The sequence below is a fragment of the Somniosus microcephalus genome, chromosome 12, assembly GCF_052327205.1.
Source record: "Somniosus microcephalus isolate GS21.2 chromosome 12, FLI_Smic_1.0, whole genome shotgun sequence".
NCBI lineage: Eukaryota > Metazoa > Chordata > Chondrichthyes > Squaliformes > Somniosidae > Somniosus > Somniosus microcephalus.
Genome location: NC_140998.1, coordinates 1202596 through 1220338, shown reverse-complemented (window position 1 = coordinate 1220338; position 17743 = coordinate 1202596). Strand labels below are relative to the sequence as shown.

The 17743-nt window shown below is 53.1% G+C and overlaps 1 protein-coding gene across 1 annotated transcript in view; it reads left to right on the top strand.

Annotated features, from left to right (window-relative positions):
* The window catches only part of tmem63c (transmembrane protein 63C), a 346423-nt gene that overhangs the window by 188722 nt on the left and 139958 nt on the right, over positions 1-17743 (top strand). Inside the window, exons 10-11 of the mRNA XM_086004159.1 lie at positions 4217-4297; positions 5796-5916. Of these exons, the coding sequence (XP_085860285.1) occupies positions 4217-4297; positions 5796-5916 (202 nt within the window). The remainder of the gene's footprint in view (positions 1-4216; positions 4298-5795; positions 5917-17743) is intronic.

Here is a 17743-nt window from a genome sequence, read left to right as displayed (position 1 = left end):
TCTGTTACCTAGCTGGGAGCTCCCTGAACCACATTATCCTCATCAACCCTCTCTGTTACCTAACTGGGAGCTCCCTGAACCACATTACCCTCATCAACCCTCTCTGTTACCTAGCTGGGAGCTCCCTGAACCACATTATCCTCATCAACCCTCTCGGTTACCTAGCTGGGAGCTCCCTGAACTTCATTACCCTCATCAACCCTGTCTGTTACCTAGCTGGGAGCTCCCTGAACCACATTATCCTCATCAACCCTCTCGGTTACCTAGCTGGGAGCTCCCTGAACCACATTATCCTCATCAACCCTCTCGGTTACCTAGCTGGGAGCTCCCTGAACCACATTATCCTCATCAACCCTCTCGGTTACCTAGCTGGGAGCTCCCTGAACCACATTATCCTCATCAACCCTCTCGGTTACCTAGCTGGGAGCTCCCTGAACTGCATTATCCTCATCAACCCTCTCTGTTACCTAGCTGGGAGCTCCCTGAACCACATTATCCTCATCAACCCTCTCTGTTACCTAGCTGGGAGCTCCCTGAACCACATTACCCTCATCAACCCTCTCTGTTCCCTAGCTGGGAACTCCCTGAACCACATTATCCTCATCAACCCTCTCGGTTACCTAGCTGGGAGCTCCCTGAACCACATTATCCTCATCAACCCTCTCGGTTACCTCGCTGGGAGATCCCTGTCTCTGACGTCAGGGATGCCAAAACTTCATCTATCTCCAGTGCCTCCTCTTTTGCGCTTGTAAATTGGGAAATCTGTGGAGGGCCACCTCCAGTTCTCTCCCTTTTCTCGTGTTCTGTGCTCTCTTCTCCTGCAACGGGGGAAAGAACAGACAGATGAGTGAGTGTAATGGCCTGTGTTCACCCGATGGATGCAGTGCGTTTGGTGAGGGTGATGATGAGGGAGAGGCATTGCATCAGGATGAGGGGGAGTGGGAGTGGTGGATGGATAGATGGAGATGTGAGGAAGTGCATAGAAAGAGAAGGATGGGCTGGTGTGCAAGGTAAGTCGGTATGAGGAGTGATGTGATGGAGTAGGCTTGAGACGGCAGAGTGAGGGGTTGCGGTGATGCGCTCAGCAGGGAGTAGCTGAATGTCCAACTTTACTCACTTTCCTGACCTGGCTAGGTTATTGAAGCGCTTCCTGCACTGAATAAATCGATGAGCGTGGCACTACGCTCCTGCTGGTGACCTCCTGTGCCACCTCCAGCCACGTCTTCTTGGTGTCAGCAGCCAGTTTCTTCCTCCTGTTGCTGGAGAATAGTATCTCTCAACGACTCCTCACTGCCCCCAGCAGCACATCAAGGGAGTAGTCATTTCGCGGGGCGCAGCCTTTGAGCATCCTGATTACCTACTACACTGCTTCCTCTGTTGCTTCCAACTCCAAGCTCCTCATAATTCCATCTTTGGATTGGCCCTTTAAATATTGGAGTTGAGATCGTGTCATTGCGGGTCCTCATCACGCCCGCTGCCGCAGATTGGACGGCAAACCCGGAAGTCAAATGATAATGAGGTGGTTGCGTTAAAAAGCCACAGACGTGGACACGCTGAACTTACTTCATGGTTTCCCACGCGACATCCGAACCCTCGCTCCCAAAACATCTCCCAAGTTATTGTGTGTGTCTCTCTGACTCTGTATATCTCTCACTGACTGTGTCTGTGTGTCTGTCTGTGTGTCTCTCACTGACTGTGTCTGTATGTCTCTCACTGACTGTGTCTGCGTGTCTATCTGTGTGTCTCTCGCTGACTGTGTCTGTGTGTCTGTCTGTGTGTCTCTCACTGACTGTGTCTGTGTGTCTCTCACTGACTGTGTCTGTGTGTCTGTCTGTCTGTGTGTGTCTCATTGACTGTGTCTGTGTGTCTGTCTGTGTGTGTCTCATTGACTGTGTCTGTGTGTCTGTCTGTCTGTGTCTCATTGACTGTGTCTGTGTGTCTGTCTGTGTGTCTCTCGCTGACTGTGTCTGTGTGTCTGTCTGTGTGTCTCTCACTGACTGTGTCTGTGTGTCTGTGTGTCTCTCACTGACTGTGTCTGTGTCTGTCTGTCTGTCTGTGTGTGTCTCATTGACTGTGTTTGTGTGTCTGTCTGTGTGTGTCTCATTGACTGTGTCTGTCTCGGAAGTGGCCCTAGAAATAGTAGATGCATTGCTGGTCATCTTCCAGAACTCGATAGACTCTGGAACAGTACCCATGGATTGGAGGGTAGCTAATGTTACCCCACTATTCAGAAAAGGTGGCAGAGAAAAAGCGGGGAATTATAGACCGGTAAGCCTGACATCGGTAGTGGGGAAAATGCTTGAGTCCATTATAAAAGATGTAATAGCAGAGCACTTGGAAAGCAGTGACAGGATCGGACAAAGTCAACATGGATTTACAAAAGGTAAATCATGCTTGACTAATCTACTGGAATTTTTTGAGGATGTAACTGGTAAAATAGATAAGGGAGAACCAGTGGATGTGGTGTATTTGGACTTTCAGAAGGCTTTCGATAAGGTCCCGCATAAGAGGTTAGCGTGCAAAATTAAGGCACATGGGATTGGGGGCAAGGTATTGACTTGGATAGAGAACTGGTTGGCGGACAGAAAGCAAAGAGTTGGAATAAACGGGTCGTTTTCCGAGTGGCAGGCAGTGACTAGTGGGGTACCGCAAGGATCGGTCCTAGGACCCCAGCTTTCACAATATATATTAATGATCTGGACGAGGGAATTGGATGTAATATCTCCAAATTTGCAGACGACACAAAGCTGGGTGGGAGGGTAAGCTGTGAGGAGGATGTCGTGAAACTCCAGTACGATTTGGACAGGTTGGGTGATTGGGCAGAAACATGGCAAATGCATTATAATGTGGATAAATGTGAGGTTATCCACTTTGGTGGCAAAAACAGGAAGGCAGATTATTATTTGAATGGCAATAGATTGGGAGAAGGGGAAGTGCAAAGAGACCTGGGTGTTCTTGTGCACCAGTCGCTGAAGGTAAGCATGCAGGTGCAGCAGGCAGTTAAGAAGGCAAATGGTATGTTGGCCTTCGTAGCAAGAGGGTTCAAGTACAAGAACAAGGATGTCTTGCTGCAGTTGTACAGGGCCTTGGTGAGACCGCACCTTGAGTATTGGGTGCAGTTTTGGTCACCTTACCTGAGGAAGGACGTTCTTGCCATGGAGGGAGTGCAGCTAAGATTCACCAGGCTGATACCTGGGATGGCAGGAATGACGTACGAGGAGAGATTGTGTCAATTGGGCTTATACTCACTGGAGTTTAGAAGATTGAGAGGGGATCTCATCGAAACCTATAAAATTCTGTCAGGTCTGGACAGACTAGATGCAGAAAGGATGTTTCTGATGGCCGGGGAGTCCAGAACCAGGGGTCATAGTTTAAGGATAAGGGGTAAGCCATTTAGGACTGAAATGAGGAGGAATTTCTTCACCCAGAGAGTGGTGAACCTGTGGAATTCTCTGCCACAGAGGGCGGTGGAGGCCAGTTCATTAAATATATTCAAGAAAGAGTTGGATATATTTCTTGAGGCTAAAGGGATCAAGGGATATGGGGAGAAGGCAGGGACAGGGTACTGAATTTGGATGATCAGCCATGATCTCATTGAATGGCGGAGCAGGCTCGAAGGGCCGAATGGCCTACTCCTGCTCCTATCTTCTATGTTTCTATGTCTCTCACTGACTGTGTCTGTGTGTCTCTCACTGACTGTGTCTGTGTGTCTGTCTGTGTGTCTCTCACTGACTGTGTCTGTCTGTGTGTCTCTCACTGACTGTGTCTGTGTGTCTGTCTGTGTGTCTCTCACTGACTGTGTTTGTGTGTCTGTCTGTGTGTTTCTCACTGACTGTGTCTGTCTGTGTGTCTCTCACTGACTGTGTCTGTCTGTGTGTCTCTCACTGACTGCGTTTGTGTGTCTGTCTGTGTGTCTCTCACTGACTGTGTCTGTGTGTCTATCTGTGTGTCTCTCACTGACTGTGTTTGTGTGTCTGTCTGTGTGTTTCTCACTGACTGTGTCTGTGTGTCTGTCTGTGCGTCTCTCACTGACTGTGTTTGTGTGTCTGCCTGTGTGTCTCTCACTGCCTGTGTGTCTGAGGCTGGTATTTGTCCAGTTACAGTTTGCTCTGTTCTTCTGGTGTGCTGCACGAGTTATTGTTGGGAAGATGCTGGAGTATCTGATAGTGGAGTGAAATGCTGGCAGCTTCTGATGTTGTGTGCTTTCTTGTTTCAGTGAAGCCTACCCCAGCTGTACAGTGACAGATGTGCAATTCTGTTTCGATGTCCGGGCACTGATGAAGCTGGACTCTGAGAGGTAAAACAACACACCTGTCCAAACCACACGTACAGCAAATCAAAAAAAAACACAACCACATCCAGCCAACCATTACAAATAAATACTGCAGATGCTGCAAATCGGAAATAAATGCAGAAAATGCTGGAAATACTCCGCAGGTCAGGCAGCATCTGTGGAGAGAGAAACAAAGTTAATGTTTCAGATCGATGACCTTTCGTCAGAACTGGAAGATGTTCGAGATGTAACAGGTTTTAAGCAAGTGCAGGGGCTGGGAGAGGGGGAGGGGAGGAAAGAACTAAAGGGAAGGTCTGTGATAGGATGGAAGGTAGGAGCGATTAAATGACAAAAGGGATGATGGTGCGAGGCGAAAGGAGATGGTAATGGGACAAGTAAAGAAACAAAAGATGGGTCTAGAGGAGGTGTAAATGGGAATGGCAGAAACATCAGCAACAGCCTCCGTCTAAAAGAATTGGGGCAGTGGCTTTGGTCTGAAATTGTTGAACTCAATGTTGAGTCCGGAAGGCTGTAAAGTAAGTGCCTAATCAAAAGATGAGGTGCTGTTCCTCGAGCTTACATTGAGCTTCATTAGAACAATGTAGGAGGCCGAGAACAGAGTAGGAGTGGGGCAGAGAATTAAAATGACAGGCAACCGGAAGCTCGGGGTCACGCTTACAGACTGAACGGAGGTGTTCCGCAAAGCGGTCACCCAATCTGCATTTGGTCTCCCCAATGTAGAGGAGACCGCATCGTGAGCAGCGAATACAGTATACTAGATTGCAAGAAGTACAAGTAAATCGCTGTTTCACCTGGTGTCTTTGTAATTACTGTTTGTAGGACCTTGTTTTCTGCAAATTGGCTGCCATGTTTCCTACATTACAACAGTGATGCACTTCAAAAGTACTTCTTTAACTTTAAAGCGCTTTGGGACATCCCGGGGTTGTAAAGGGCGCTGTCGAAATGCAAGTTCGTTCCTTTTACTTTATAAAGGGACAAAGGGAGTTCTGCGTTGGGAATCTGAAGCAGTGGTTTGGTGCTTAGTGCCATACAGAGTAGAAGATATTTTACATTTATTCTCGCAAGGCTGACATTTATTGCCCTGTGGTAACTGAGTGACTTGCTAGCCCACAATGCCCGGTGTGAGTTTATTGACCTCGGTAGGGTTGTAATTGGCCTCAGCACCTGTACTGTAGTGGGGAAAATGATCAAGGGTTCCTGCTCCTGATTCCTAGCTAGTGACCCCTGCTGACCCCTAGGTGTGCACGCATGTAGACAACGGGTGAGTGCAGTATAGTGCGCCGCCGCGATGTCCCCAAGGGTGAATATCTGCTGATAGTCACTGTCTAAACTTGCACATGGAAATTTGCCATTTGGGAGAGGTGTTGAAGGCACACAGCACACGTAGAACTGTAGCACACTGAGCTCAGAAAGCTTCAGGAGAGATGGGGAACTTGGAAAACGCATCTGGGCTCCTGCCTCTGGTTCTGTTGTGTTTGTAACTTTTATTTTCCTCTCTCAGGCGAAAGGCAATGAAAGGCCGCCTATATTTCACAGCCAAGGCCCAAAAGGAAGGAAAGATAATGATTAAGACGCATCCATTGGCTCGCATCTGCTGCTGCAACTCTTGTGGGTTTGAACAGGTGAGAAGAATGGAAGCATCAGTGTGCAAAAGGAAATAGTCAGACATGTTTTCAGCAGGCAAGACTGAGGCTGTGGAGAGGGACGGAGAGGCAGAGAGGGGAGAAGACATGCGGAAGGTCAATGGGGCAGAGATGGAGGAGTTGTTTGGGGCGGGGGCGGGGGGAGATGGAGTTGTTGTTTGGGGCGGGGGCGGGGGAGATGGAGTTGTTGTTTGGGGCGAGGGCGGGGGAGATGGAGGAGTTGTTTGGGGCGGGGGGAGATGGAGTTGTTGTTTGGGGCGGGGGCGGGGGAGATGGAGGAGTTGTTTGGGGCGGGGGGAGATGGAGTTGTTGTTTGGGGCGGGGGGAGATGGAGTTGTTGTTTGGGGCGGGGGCGGGGGGAGATGGAGGAGTTGTTTGGGGCGGGGGGAGATGGAGTTGTTTGGGGCGGGGGCGGGGGGAGATGGAGGAGTTGTTTGGGGCGGGGGGAGATGGAGTTGTTTGGGGCGGGGGCGGGGGGAGATGGAGTTGTTGTTTGGGGCGAGGGCGGGGGGAGATGGAGTTGTTGTTTGGGGGCGGGGGCGGGGGGAGATGGAGTTGTTTGGGGCGGGGGGAGATGGAGTTGTTTGGGGCGGGGGGCGGGGGGAGATGGAGTTGTTGTTTGGGGCGGGGGGAGATGGAGTTGTTTGGGGCGGGGGGCGGGGGAGATGGAGTTGTTTGGGGCGGGGGCGGGGGGAGATGGAGTTGTTGTTTGGGGGCGGGGGCGGGGGGAGATGGAGTTGTTTGGGGCGGGGGGAGATGGAGTTGTTTGGGGCGGGGGCGGGGGGAGATGGAGTTGTTGTTTGGGGCGGGGGCCGGGGGGAGATGGAGTTGTTGTTTGGGGCGGGGGGCAGGGGTAGATGGAGTTGTTGTTTGGGGCGGGGGCGGGGGGAGATGGAGTTGTTGTTTGGGGCGGGGGCGGGGGGAGATGGAGTTGTTGTTTGGGGCGGGGGCGGGGGGAGATGGAGTTGTTGTTTGGGGTGAGGGGAGATGGAGGAGTTGTTTGGGGCGGGGGCGGGGGGAGATGGAGTTGTTGTTTGGGGCGGGGGAGATGGAGTTGTTTGGGGCGGGGGCGGGGGGAGATGGAGTTGTTGTTTGGGGCAGGGGCGGGGGGAGATGGAGTTGTTGTTTGGGGCGGGGGGAGATGGAGTTGTTGTTTGGGGCAGGGGCGGGGGGAGATGGAGTTGTTGTTTGGGGCGGGGGCGGGGGAGATGGAGTTGTTGTTTGGGGCGGGGGGAGATGGAGTTGTTGTTTGGGGCGGGGGCGGGGGGAGATGGAGTTGTTGTTTGGGGCGGGGGGAGATGGAGTTGTTTGGGGCGGGGGCGGGGGAGATGGAGTTGTTGTTTGGGGCGGGGGCGGGGGGAGATGGAGTTGTTGTTTGGGGCAGGGGCGGGGGGAGATGGAGTTGTTGTTTGGGGCGGGGGTGGGGGGAGATGGAGTTGTTGTTTGGGGCGGGGGCGGGGGGAGATGGAGTTGTTGTTTGGGGCGGGGGCGGGGGGAGATGGAGTTGTTGTTTGGGGCGGGGGGAGATGGAGTTGTTGTTTGGGGCGGGGGCGGGGGGAGATGGAGTTGTTTGGGGCGGGGGTGGGGGGAGATGGAGTTGTTGTTTGGGGCAGGGGCGGGGGGAGATGGAGTTGTTGTTTGGGGCGGGGGCGGGGGGAGATGGAGTTGTTTGGGGCGGGGGGAGATGGAGTTGTTGTTTGGGGCGGGGGGAGATGGAGTTGTTGTTTGGGGCGGGGGGAGATGGAGTTGTTGTTTGGGGCGGGGGGAGATGGAGTTGTTTGGGGCGGGGGCGGGGGGAGATGGAGTTGTTGTTTGGGGCGGGGGCGGGGGGAGATGGAGTTGTTGTTTGGGGGCGGGGGCGGGGGGAGATGGAGTTGTTGTTTGGGGCGGGGGCGGGGGGAGATGGAGTTGTTGTTTGGGGCGGGGGCGGGGGGAGATGGAGTTGTTGTTTGGGGGCGGGGGCGGGGGGAGATGGAGTTGTTGTTTGGGGCGGGGGGAGATGGAGTTGTTTGGGGCGGGGGCGGGGGGAGATGGAGTTGTTGTTTGGGGCGGGGGCGGGGGGAGATGGAGTTGTTGTTTGGGGCGGGGGGAGATGGAGTTGTTGTTTGGGGCGGGGGGAGATGGAGTTGTTTGGGGCGGGGGCGGGGGGAGATGGAGTTGTTGTTTGGGGCGGGGGCGGGGGTAGATGGAGTTGTTGTTTGGGGTGGGGGGAGATGGAGTTGTTTGGGGCGGGGGGAGATGGAGTTGTTGTTTGGGGTGAGGGCGGGGGGAGATGGAGTTGTTTGGGGCGGGGGGAGATGGAGTTGTTGTTTGGGGCGGGGGCGGGGGGAGATGGAGTTGTTGTTTGGGGCGGGGGGAGATGGAGTTGTTTGGGGGCGGGGGCGGGGGGAGATGGAGTTGTTGTTTGGGGTGGGGGCGGGGGGAGATGGAGTTGTTTGGGGCGGGGGCGGGGGGAGATGGAGTTGTTTGGGGCGGGGGCGGGGGGAGATGGAGTTGTTGTTTGGGGCGGGGGCAGGGGGAGATGGAGTTGTTGTTTGGGGCGGGGGGAGATGGAGTTGTTGTTTGGGGCGGGGGCGGGGGGAGATGGAGTTGTTGTTTGGGGCGGGGGCAGGGGGAGATGGAGTTGTTTGGGGCGGGAGCGGGGGGAGATGGAGTTGTTTGGGGCGGGGGCGGGGGGAGATGGAGTTGTTGTTTGGGGCGGGGGCGGGGGGAGATGGAGTTGTTGTTTGGGGCGGGGGCGGGGGGAGATGGAGTTGTTGTTTGGGGCTGGAGCGGGGGGAGATGGAGTTGTTTGGGGTGGGGACGGGGGGAGATGGGGATCCGATGGGTGAGGCAGCGAGACACAGACTGTGACAGTGTGTTATTCACTGAGATGGGAGAAGGGCAAGGCATTGGGATGGAAATTGGGCACAGTAATGTTATAGAGACTGAGACAGGCTGGGCACAGACAGAGGCAGGAGAGGGGTCGATGAGTCAGGGTCAGTAAAGGACACAGGATGAATGTGTCACTTTGAATTCCCACATCACATCCTCGTACTGTATCAGGAATGAATTTAAGCTCCTTCCTCCATGTTAGATCCGTGTATTTTGATGTTGTGTGTCCTTCAATAACTAGACACGAGACTGCAGGGAACAATCAACAGGTATTTACTGGATGAGGGTTACTCTAAAACTAAACGTACAGATCCCTACTCAGGGTTTATATACAGGTGTGGTCACTGCCGGTACTACAGTATACAGGAGCTGTAAAAAGTACTTCTCCCCTTAAAGGTACATACACTACAATTCCTCCCCTTTTAGATTAACAGTACCATAACATTCATTTAACAATTAACACTTTTAACATGCACATTAACTGAAAATAGTCCATTTATAAATTCAGTCTTTGGGACGGCTTCCTGATCCTTTCTGGATAGCGCCTTTCCTGAGTGTCTTGTTCTTCGTGCGGAGGCCCCCTGTCGTCAGTTGGTTCATCAGCTTCCGATGCTACTGTTTCTGGGGTAGATGCTACCTGTATGTCGGGTTCATCATCAGGTGCGCGAGACATGGGGTTCACTCATTCCTGTGACTCTCGGATCTGGTCGACATGGCGTCTCACAATGTTCTCCCCAACATCCACTGTGTACATTAGTGGCCCCTGCCGTGTGCATATCGTTCCTGGTTGCCATTTCTCTGTTCGGTAGTCGCGGGCCAAGACTGGTTGCCCTACATTGAAGCTCCTTGTCGGCTTCTCATTGATGTGCTGGAATTGCTTATTCTCAACATCTCTTCGTACATTTGGTCTGAGCAAATCCAGACGAGATCTCAACCTTCGGTTAAAGAACATGATAGCCGGGGTCTGGTTGGTGACTGCATGTGTCGCATTTCGGTAGGCTAACAGGAAATTGTCCACCTTATGCTGCAGTGGAATGTCATCATCGCACATGGCCCTTACTGCTTTCTTAAAGGTTTGTACGAACCTCTCAGCCAATCCATTTGTGGCTGGATGATACGGGGCGGATGTGTAATGCCTTACCCCATTCCTTTTCATGAATCTTCGAAACTCTTCGGACACAAGCTCTGGTCCGTTATCAGAGCAAATCTGCTCTGGCAAGCCGTTCCTGGCAAATATGGTCCGTAGGACTGCAATAGTTTTCTCCGTGGTGGTGGAGGACATTTTGATCAACTCAGGCCATTTCGAGTGCGCATCCACGGCTATTAGAAACATTGAGTCCATGAATGGACCAGCAAAATCAATGTGCACCCGTTGCCATGGAGATGAGGGCCACTCCCATGGGTGTAGAGGGGCATGTGGTGGTGCATTTTGGACCTGGCATCCTGAACAGCTCTTTGTCAAGTCCTCAATTTGCTGATCGATCCCCGGCCACCACACATAAGCCCTAGCAAGGCTTTTCATTTTCACCCCTCCCAGATGGCCTTCGTGAAGCTCATTTAGCACTCTCTCCCTTAACTTGGGTGGAATTACCACTCGGGATCCACACATCAAGGTCCCCTGGCATACTGACAGCTGTTCTCTTCTGGATGAGAATGCTGGCAACAGTGAGTCGCCATGTGTTGGCCATCCCTTCACCGTCAAGTCATATACCCGAGACAGTGTCGGGTCATTTCGGGTCTCCTTCTCTATATCAGCGTTAGTTACTGGCAAGCGTTCAATTATAGTCGAATAAAATATTTCGACAGGGTCCACTGCTGGTGCTTCCTCCGCAGTAGGCAGTGGCAGGTGTGATAGCCCATCAGCGTTTCCATGCTGTTTCGTGCCCTTATACTCGATTTCATATTGGTTCGCCCCTAGAAAAAGGGACCATCTTTGTAGCCATTGCGCAGTCATCACCGGCACGCCCTTCTTTGGATTAAAGATGGAGACAAGTGGTTGGTGGTCAGTCAGCAAGGTGAACTTCTGCCCGTGCAGATAGTGGTTGAACTTTTTCACTCCCCACACTAGGCTGAGGGCCTCCCTGTCAATCTGGGCGTAGTTATGCTCGGCTGAGGTTAGTGGCCGAGACGCAAAGGCTACCGGCCTCTCCGAGCCGTCCGGGAACTTGTGCGACAGCACCGCTCCAATGCCATAGGGTGATGCATCACATGCCAACCGAATTGGTAGTGCTGGGTTGAAATGAGCCAACACCTCTTTTGATGTGATCAATTCTTTGCACTTCTGGAAAGTTCGTTTACATTCGTCATTCCACTTCCATGGTACCCCCGTTTGCAGTAGGGTGTTCAGTGGGTGTAGTACTGTAGACAAATTCGGCAAGAACTTATGGTAGTAGTTCACCAGCCCGTGGAACGACCTCAGTTGTGACACATTTTCCGGTGCTGGAGCCTTGACTACTGCCTCAATCTTTTCAGGGGACTTATGTAACCCCTCTTCATCAATAACGTGGCCACAATACGATATCTGCTTCTGGAAAAAGTCGCATTTGTGGCGATTTGCTCGGAGCCCATATTCCTTCAATCTAGTGAGCACCTGCTCCAGGTTGGCAAGGTGAGCACTGTCATTTTCGCCCGTGACCAGGATGTCGTCCAAATAACACTGGGTCCCTGGAAGCCCTTGCAGGACTTGATCCATTGTCCTTTGCCAAATAGCTGGAGCTGATGCTACCCCGAACACCAGCCGATTGTATTGGTAGAGACCTTTATGAGTGTTGATCGTGAGGTATTGTTTCGAGGCTTCTTCTACCTCCATTTGCAGGTACGCCTGGGCCAGATCAATCTTAGTGAAGCGTTTCCCTCCAGATAGCGAGGCGAAAATATCTTCAATCCGCGGAAGCGGATATTGTACCGTGTGAAGTACTGGGTTCACTGTTACCTTAAAGTCCCCACAGATGCGAACTTTCTTTGGTTCCCCAGGCATATTACTCAACGACCTCTTCATTACAGGAACGATGGGTGTGGCCCACTCGCTCCAGTCCACTTTGGACAGTACTCCTAAACGTTCCAAACCTTCCAGCTCTGCTTCAACGGCTGGGCGGATCGCATAAGGCACCGGTCTGGCCTTAAAAAACTTTGGGCTTGCATTTTCCTCTATTTTGATCGTCGCTGTTATGCCTTTTAGTGTTCCAAGTCCCTCCTGGAACACTTCTTGTGCGTCAGTTAGCATTTTTGACAGTCGTCCAGGTGTGGCGTCATCATCCTTTTTGGCATCTACAGTCAGTGCTTGTATGGAATGCCAATCTAGCTGTATCTTCTGGATCCATTCATGTCCTAGTAGTGGTGGTCCTCCATCTGGCAATACATATAGGTCCATTTTTGGTGTTTCCTTACCGTTATATACAGCGTTCACCCTTATTTTTCCTTTGGGGTAGACTTTTTGCCCCGTGTACGTCTTCAAGACAATCTCTGTATCTCTCAAGGGTATATGTGAGAATAGCCGCTTGTAGTCCCTTTGGTTTATGACTGTTAGGGCTGATCCTGTGTCCAATTCCATTTTCACTTGGACTCCAGCTATCTTGAGCGTGACCCAGATAGTTTGGTGATCCTCCGTTTTGATCACCTTATGTAGTTTCAGACACCCCAGCTCCTTGCTTCCAGAGTCTGAACTATTCTCCATCACCTTATGTACCTTCTTGAACTTCCCCTGTGGAGATTTCTTGCTGCTGGTTTTCTTTCCCGACCTGCAGACTCTTGCTATGTGTCCTACTTTTCCACACTGTCTGCACACTTTGTCCTTAAACCAGCAATCATTATGGTCGTGTGTTGTTCTGCCGCAGCGATAGCACTTCACTGTTCCGTATGACATTTCATTTGTGCCATATTCTTGCGGTCTCCGTTGTATCTCTGCAGCGCCCTGTGCGGCTGCTTCGTGTGATACTGCCATGCTGAAAGCCTTGTCCAGTGTAAGATCCTTTTCTGATAGAAGCCGTTTCTGGGTTCCTTCACTTTGAAGCCCACACACAAACTTGTCCCTTAAAGTATCTGCTAGTCCCGTTCCAAACTGGCAGTGTTTCGATAGCTTGCGCAGTTCCGTTAAATACTCAGCATTACTTTCATCTTTATGCTGGTTCCTTTTGTGAAACTTAAATCTTTCTGCTATCAGCAACGGTGTGGGGTTTAAGTGGTTCTGTAGGATTGACACTATGTTTCCAAAATCCTTTTCCACTGGCTTCTCTGGGGTTACTAGGTTTCGCAGTTAGCCATACGTTTTTGCACCCATGGAATTCAACAATACCAGCGCTTTCCTCTCATCTGGCACTTCATTCGCCTTGCAGTATGTGGTAAACCACTGTTTGTTTTCCACTGTGTACATGCCTGGACATGCCTCGGCTGACTCCTCCCACAAGTCCTAGTATAAAGGTGACTGCTCCCCAGCCCTTTGTATTTCTGGACCGGTCGACCACTCGAGGCAGACCTTCATTCTTTTGTTAATAAAAGCCTTTAGTTACTCTCTTAACTCTCAGTCTTTTATGAGTAATTGATAGCGCATCAATTTTATTAACAAAATTTTTATAATGGAGAAGATCCTCACACCAGCATGCCTGGACTTAGATCATCGGGAGGCGGACTCATCCACCAAGTTTACTCACTGGCTTAAGTGTTTCGAAAAATTCCTGACCGCCTCCGCAGCAATCAAATCGGACGAGGACAAACTGGATGTCCTGACCTCCAAAGTGAACCACCGAGTGTACTCGGTCATCCAAGACGCGACCTCGTACGCGGACGCTATCAAGCTCCTCAAGGACCAGTACACGCGCCCAGTGAACGAAGTGTACGCCAGGCACCTTCTGGGGAGTCGTAAACAACAACCTGGGGAATCGACCGTGGAATACCTTCAGGCACTGTCTGTGCTTGGCCGGGCCTGTGGTTGTAAGGATGTAAAGGCCCCCGTGTACACAGAGGAACTTATCCGGGACGCTTTTGTAGCGGGCCACAGATCCAATTACACCCGACAGCGACTGTTGGAGCAGAGTGACCTCGACCTCAACAAGGCCTCTGAACTCGCACTATCATTGGATGCAGCCTACCGGGGCATGGATGCCTACTCCTCTGCACCGTGGACGCCGCGGGGAATGACAGCCTGGGACACGGTAGGACCGCCTCATAGCGCCGTGCCACCCCAGCCACACCCCAGCAATGGCCCAACTACCGCAGCAGTGTCCCAAGGCCAGACAGCAGTGCCCCAAGGCCAGAAATGCTACTTCTGTGGCCAGGCAAAACACCCCAGAGCGCGCTGCCCGGCGAAAAACACGATCTGCTCGGGCTGCGGGAAGAAGGGACACTACGCTAACGTCTGCAGGGCCAAAGCCACCCCGAACCCCAGCAGCGCCGCGTGTGGGCCATGCGGGCCGCCATCTTGGGCCTCCCCGGCCATGTGCGAACCACCGGTACAGCAGCCATTTCGGACGCCTCCAGCCACATGGGGATCATGGACGCCGCCATCTTGGACGACAGCCGGAGCGCAGCAGGCCCCCAACACCGCCTCATCTGATACCCACAGCGACACACCGACCCCTACGCTGGCATCCGTTACACTGGACCAAGCGAGACCGCACCAGCTGGCCAGTTCCACAATGGACATTAAGGTAAATGGCCACGATACAATCTGCCTTTTTGACTCTGGGAGCACGGAGAGCTTCATCCACCCCGACACGGTGCGGCGTTGCTCTCTCCCAGTCCTGCCTGCGCACCAGCGGATTTCTATGGCCTCCGAGTCCCAGTCGGCGGACATCGGCGGCTACTGCGTAGTGACACTCGTAGTAGACGGGACCGTGTACGATCATTTTAAACTTCTGGTCCTGCCCGACCTCTGCGCTGCCGTCCTGCTGGGGTTAGATTTTCAGTGCCACCTTAAAAGTGTTACGATGGCGTACGGTGGACCCCTACCCCCACTCACAGTCCGCAGCCAGCAGCTCCCAAATTGCCCGCCGCGCACAAGGTGCAACCTCTCCACACTCAGAGTCACCCCCCCCCACTGTTTGCTAACCTCACCCCCGACTGTAAGCCCATCGCCACAAAGAGCAGGCGATACAGTGCCGGGGACAGGGTTTTCATTAAAACCGAAGTGGAGCGGCTCCTGAAGGAAGGGATTATTGAGGGCAGCACCAGCCCCTGGCGAGCCCAGGTTGTGGTCGTTAAGACCGGCGAGAAGCAGCGCCTGGTCATCGACTACAGCCAGACAATAAATCGCTACACCCTGCTGGACGCCTACCCACTCCCCCGCATAGCTGATATGATCAACCAGATCGCGCAGTACCGCGTCTTCTCGACCATTGACCTGAAATCAGCGTACCACCAGCTCCCTATCCGCCCTGAGGACCGCCAGTATACTGCCTTTGAGGCAAACGGCCGCCTCTACCACTTCCTTAGGGTTCCCTTTGGCTTCACCAACGGGGTCTCCGTCTTCCAAAGGGAGATGGACCGGATGGTAGATCAAAATGCGTTGCAGGCCACTTTCCCATATCTGGACAATGTGACCATCTGCGGCCGTGACTTGCAGGACCATGACGCAAGCCTCGAAAAATTCCTCCGCACCGCCCAACTCCTGAACCTGACATATAACAAGGAGAAGTGCATATTCCGCACAAACCGCCTCGCCATCCTTGGCTGTGTTGTGGAACACGGAGTCATCGGCCCCGACCCCGACCGGATGCGTCCCCTTATGGAACTCCCACTGCCCCACTGCCTCAAGGCCCTGAAGAGGTGCCTAGGGTTTTTCTCCTATTATGCCCAGTGGGTCCCCTACTATGCGGACAAGGCCCATCTGCTGATCAAGTCCACCTCTTTTCCCTTGACGGCAGAGGCCCGCTTAGCCTTCCACCGTATCAAGGAAGAGATTGCCAAAGCCACCATGCACGCAGTGGACGAATCCATCCCCTTCCAGGTGGAAAGCGACGCGTCCGACTTTGCCCTGGCTGCTACCCTCAATCAGGCGGGGAGACCCGTGGCCTTCTTTTCACGAACCCTCCAAGGCCCGGAGACCAGACACTCCGCTGTTGAGAAGGAGGCCCAGGCGATTGTGGAGGCTGTGCGTCATTGGAGGCACTACCTGGCCGGAAAACGATTTACCCTGCTCACTGACCAACGTTCAGTTGCTTTCATGTTTAACAAGAAGCAGAGGGGCAAAATCAAAAATGACAAGATCTTGAGGTGGAGAATCGAACTTTCCACCTACAATTACGAGATCTTGTACCGGCCCGGGAAGCTCAATGAACCCCCGGATGCGCTATCGCGTGGCACCTGCGCCAGCGCGCAGATCGATAGACTGCGGGCCCTCCACAATGACCTCTGCCACCCGGGGGTCACCAGGTTCTTCCACTTCATCAAGGCCCGCAACCTGCCTTACTCTATTGAGGAGGTCAGGACCATGACCAGGAACTGCCAAGTCTGCGCTGAGTGCAAACCGCACTTTTATAGACCAGACAGGGCCCACCTGATAAAAGCCACTCGCCCCTTCGAGCGCCTGAGCGTTGATTTTAAAGGGCCTCTCCCCTCCTCCGACCGCAATGTGTACTTCCTCAATATTATTGATGAGTACTCCCGTTTCCCGTTCGCCATCCCCTGCCCGGACATGACCAGTGCCACGGTCATTAAATGTCTGAACGACCTCTTCATCCTGTTCGGTTTCCCCAGCTATATCCATAGCGACCGGGGCTCATCGTTTATGAGCGACGAACTCCGTCAGTACCTGCTAACTAGGGGTATTGCCACAAGCAGGACCACCAGTTACAACCCCCGGGGGAACGGACAGGTGGAAAGAGAGAATGCGACAGTTTGGAAGGCCGCCCTGCTAGCCTTAAAGTCTAGGGGCCTTCCAACCTCCCGCTGGCAGGATGTGCTCCCCGATGCGCTCCACTCTATTCGGTCACTGCTCTGCACTGCCACTAACGCCACCCCTCATGAGAAAATGTTTGTCTTCCCAAGGAAGTCCACATTGGGGACATCGCTACCGCCATGGCTGACGTCCCCAGGGCCGGTCCTACTGAGAAGGCACGTGAGGACCCATAAAATGGACCCCCTGGTCGAGAGGGTCGACCTCCTCCACGTCAACCCCCAGTATGCTTACATTGCATACCCGGACGGGCGGGAGGACACAGTCTCCATAAGAGACCTTGCACCCTCGGGGGCCGCAGTAACCCACTACTCACTACCACCCCCCCCCCCCCACGATCCGATATCCAGCCCCAGCAGACGGCAGGCCTGGGCCCCGCGACCCGCTCGACATCTACGAGGACGACACACCTGTGCCACAGCCCACGCAGGACTCGACGCCGGAAGCTCCACTACCCCTGCCGTCGCCACGCCGATCACAGCGGCAGACAAGACCTCCAGAGAGACTCCAATACACTAACTTTTAATACACTTCACCCCGCCGGACTCAATTTTAAACAAGGGGTGAATGTGGTAAACCACTATTTGTTTTCCACTGTGTACATGCCTGGACATGCCTCGGCTGACTCCTCCCACAAGCCCTAGTATAAAGGTGACTGCTCCCCAGCCCTTTGTATTTCTGGACCGGTCGACCACTCGAGGCAGACCTTCATTCTTTTGTTAATAAAAGCCTTTAGTTACTCTCTTAACTCTCAGTCTTTTATGAGTAATTGATAGCGCATCACAGTACACTTCTATGCGTTCGACATATGTCGTCCAATCTTCGACTTCATTGTCGAACGCTGTGATACTGCCACTCTTCGGCATCCCTGGGTGTGGTTAGACTGGCTCAAAATGGCGTTTTCCCACGCTTTCCCTTCTTCTTGGGGCTCAAAATGGCATTTTCACGCGCTGTCCCTTCTCCGCTGCGGCTCAGAATGGCATTTTCCCGTGCTCTCCCTTCTTCTCCGCTGCGGCTCAAAATGGCGTTTCCCGCGCTCTCCCT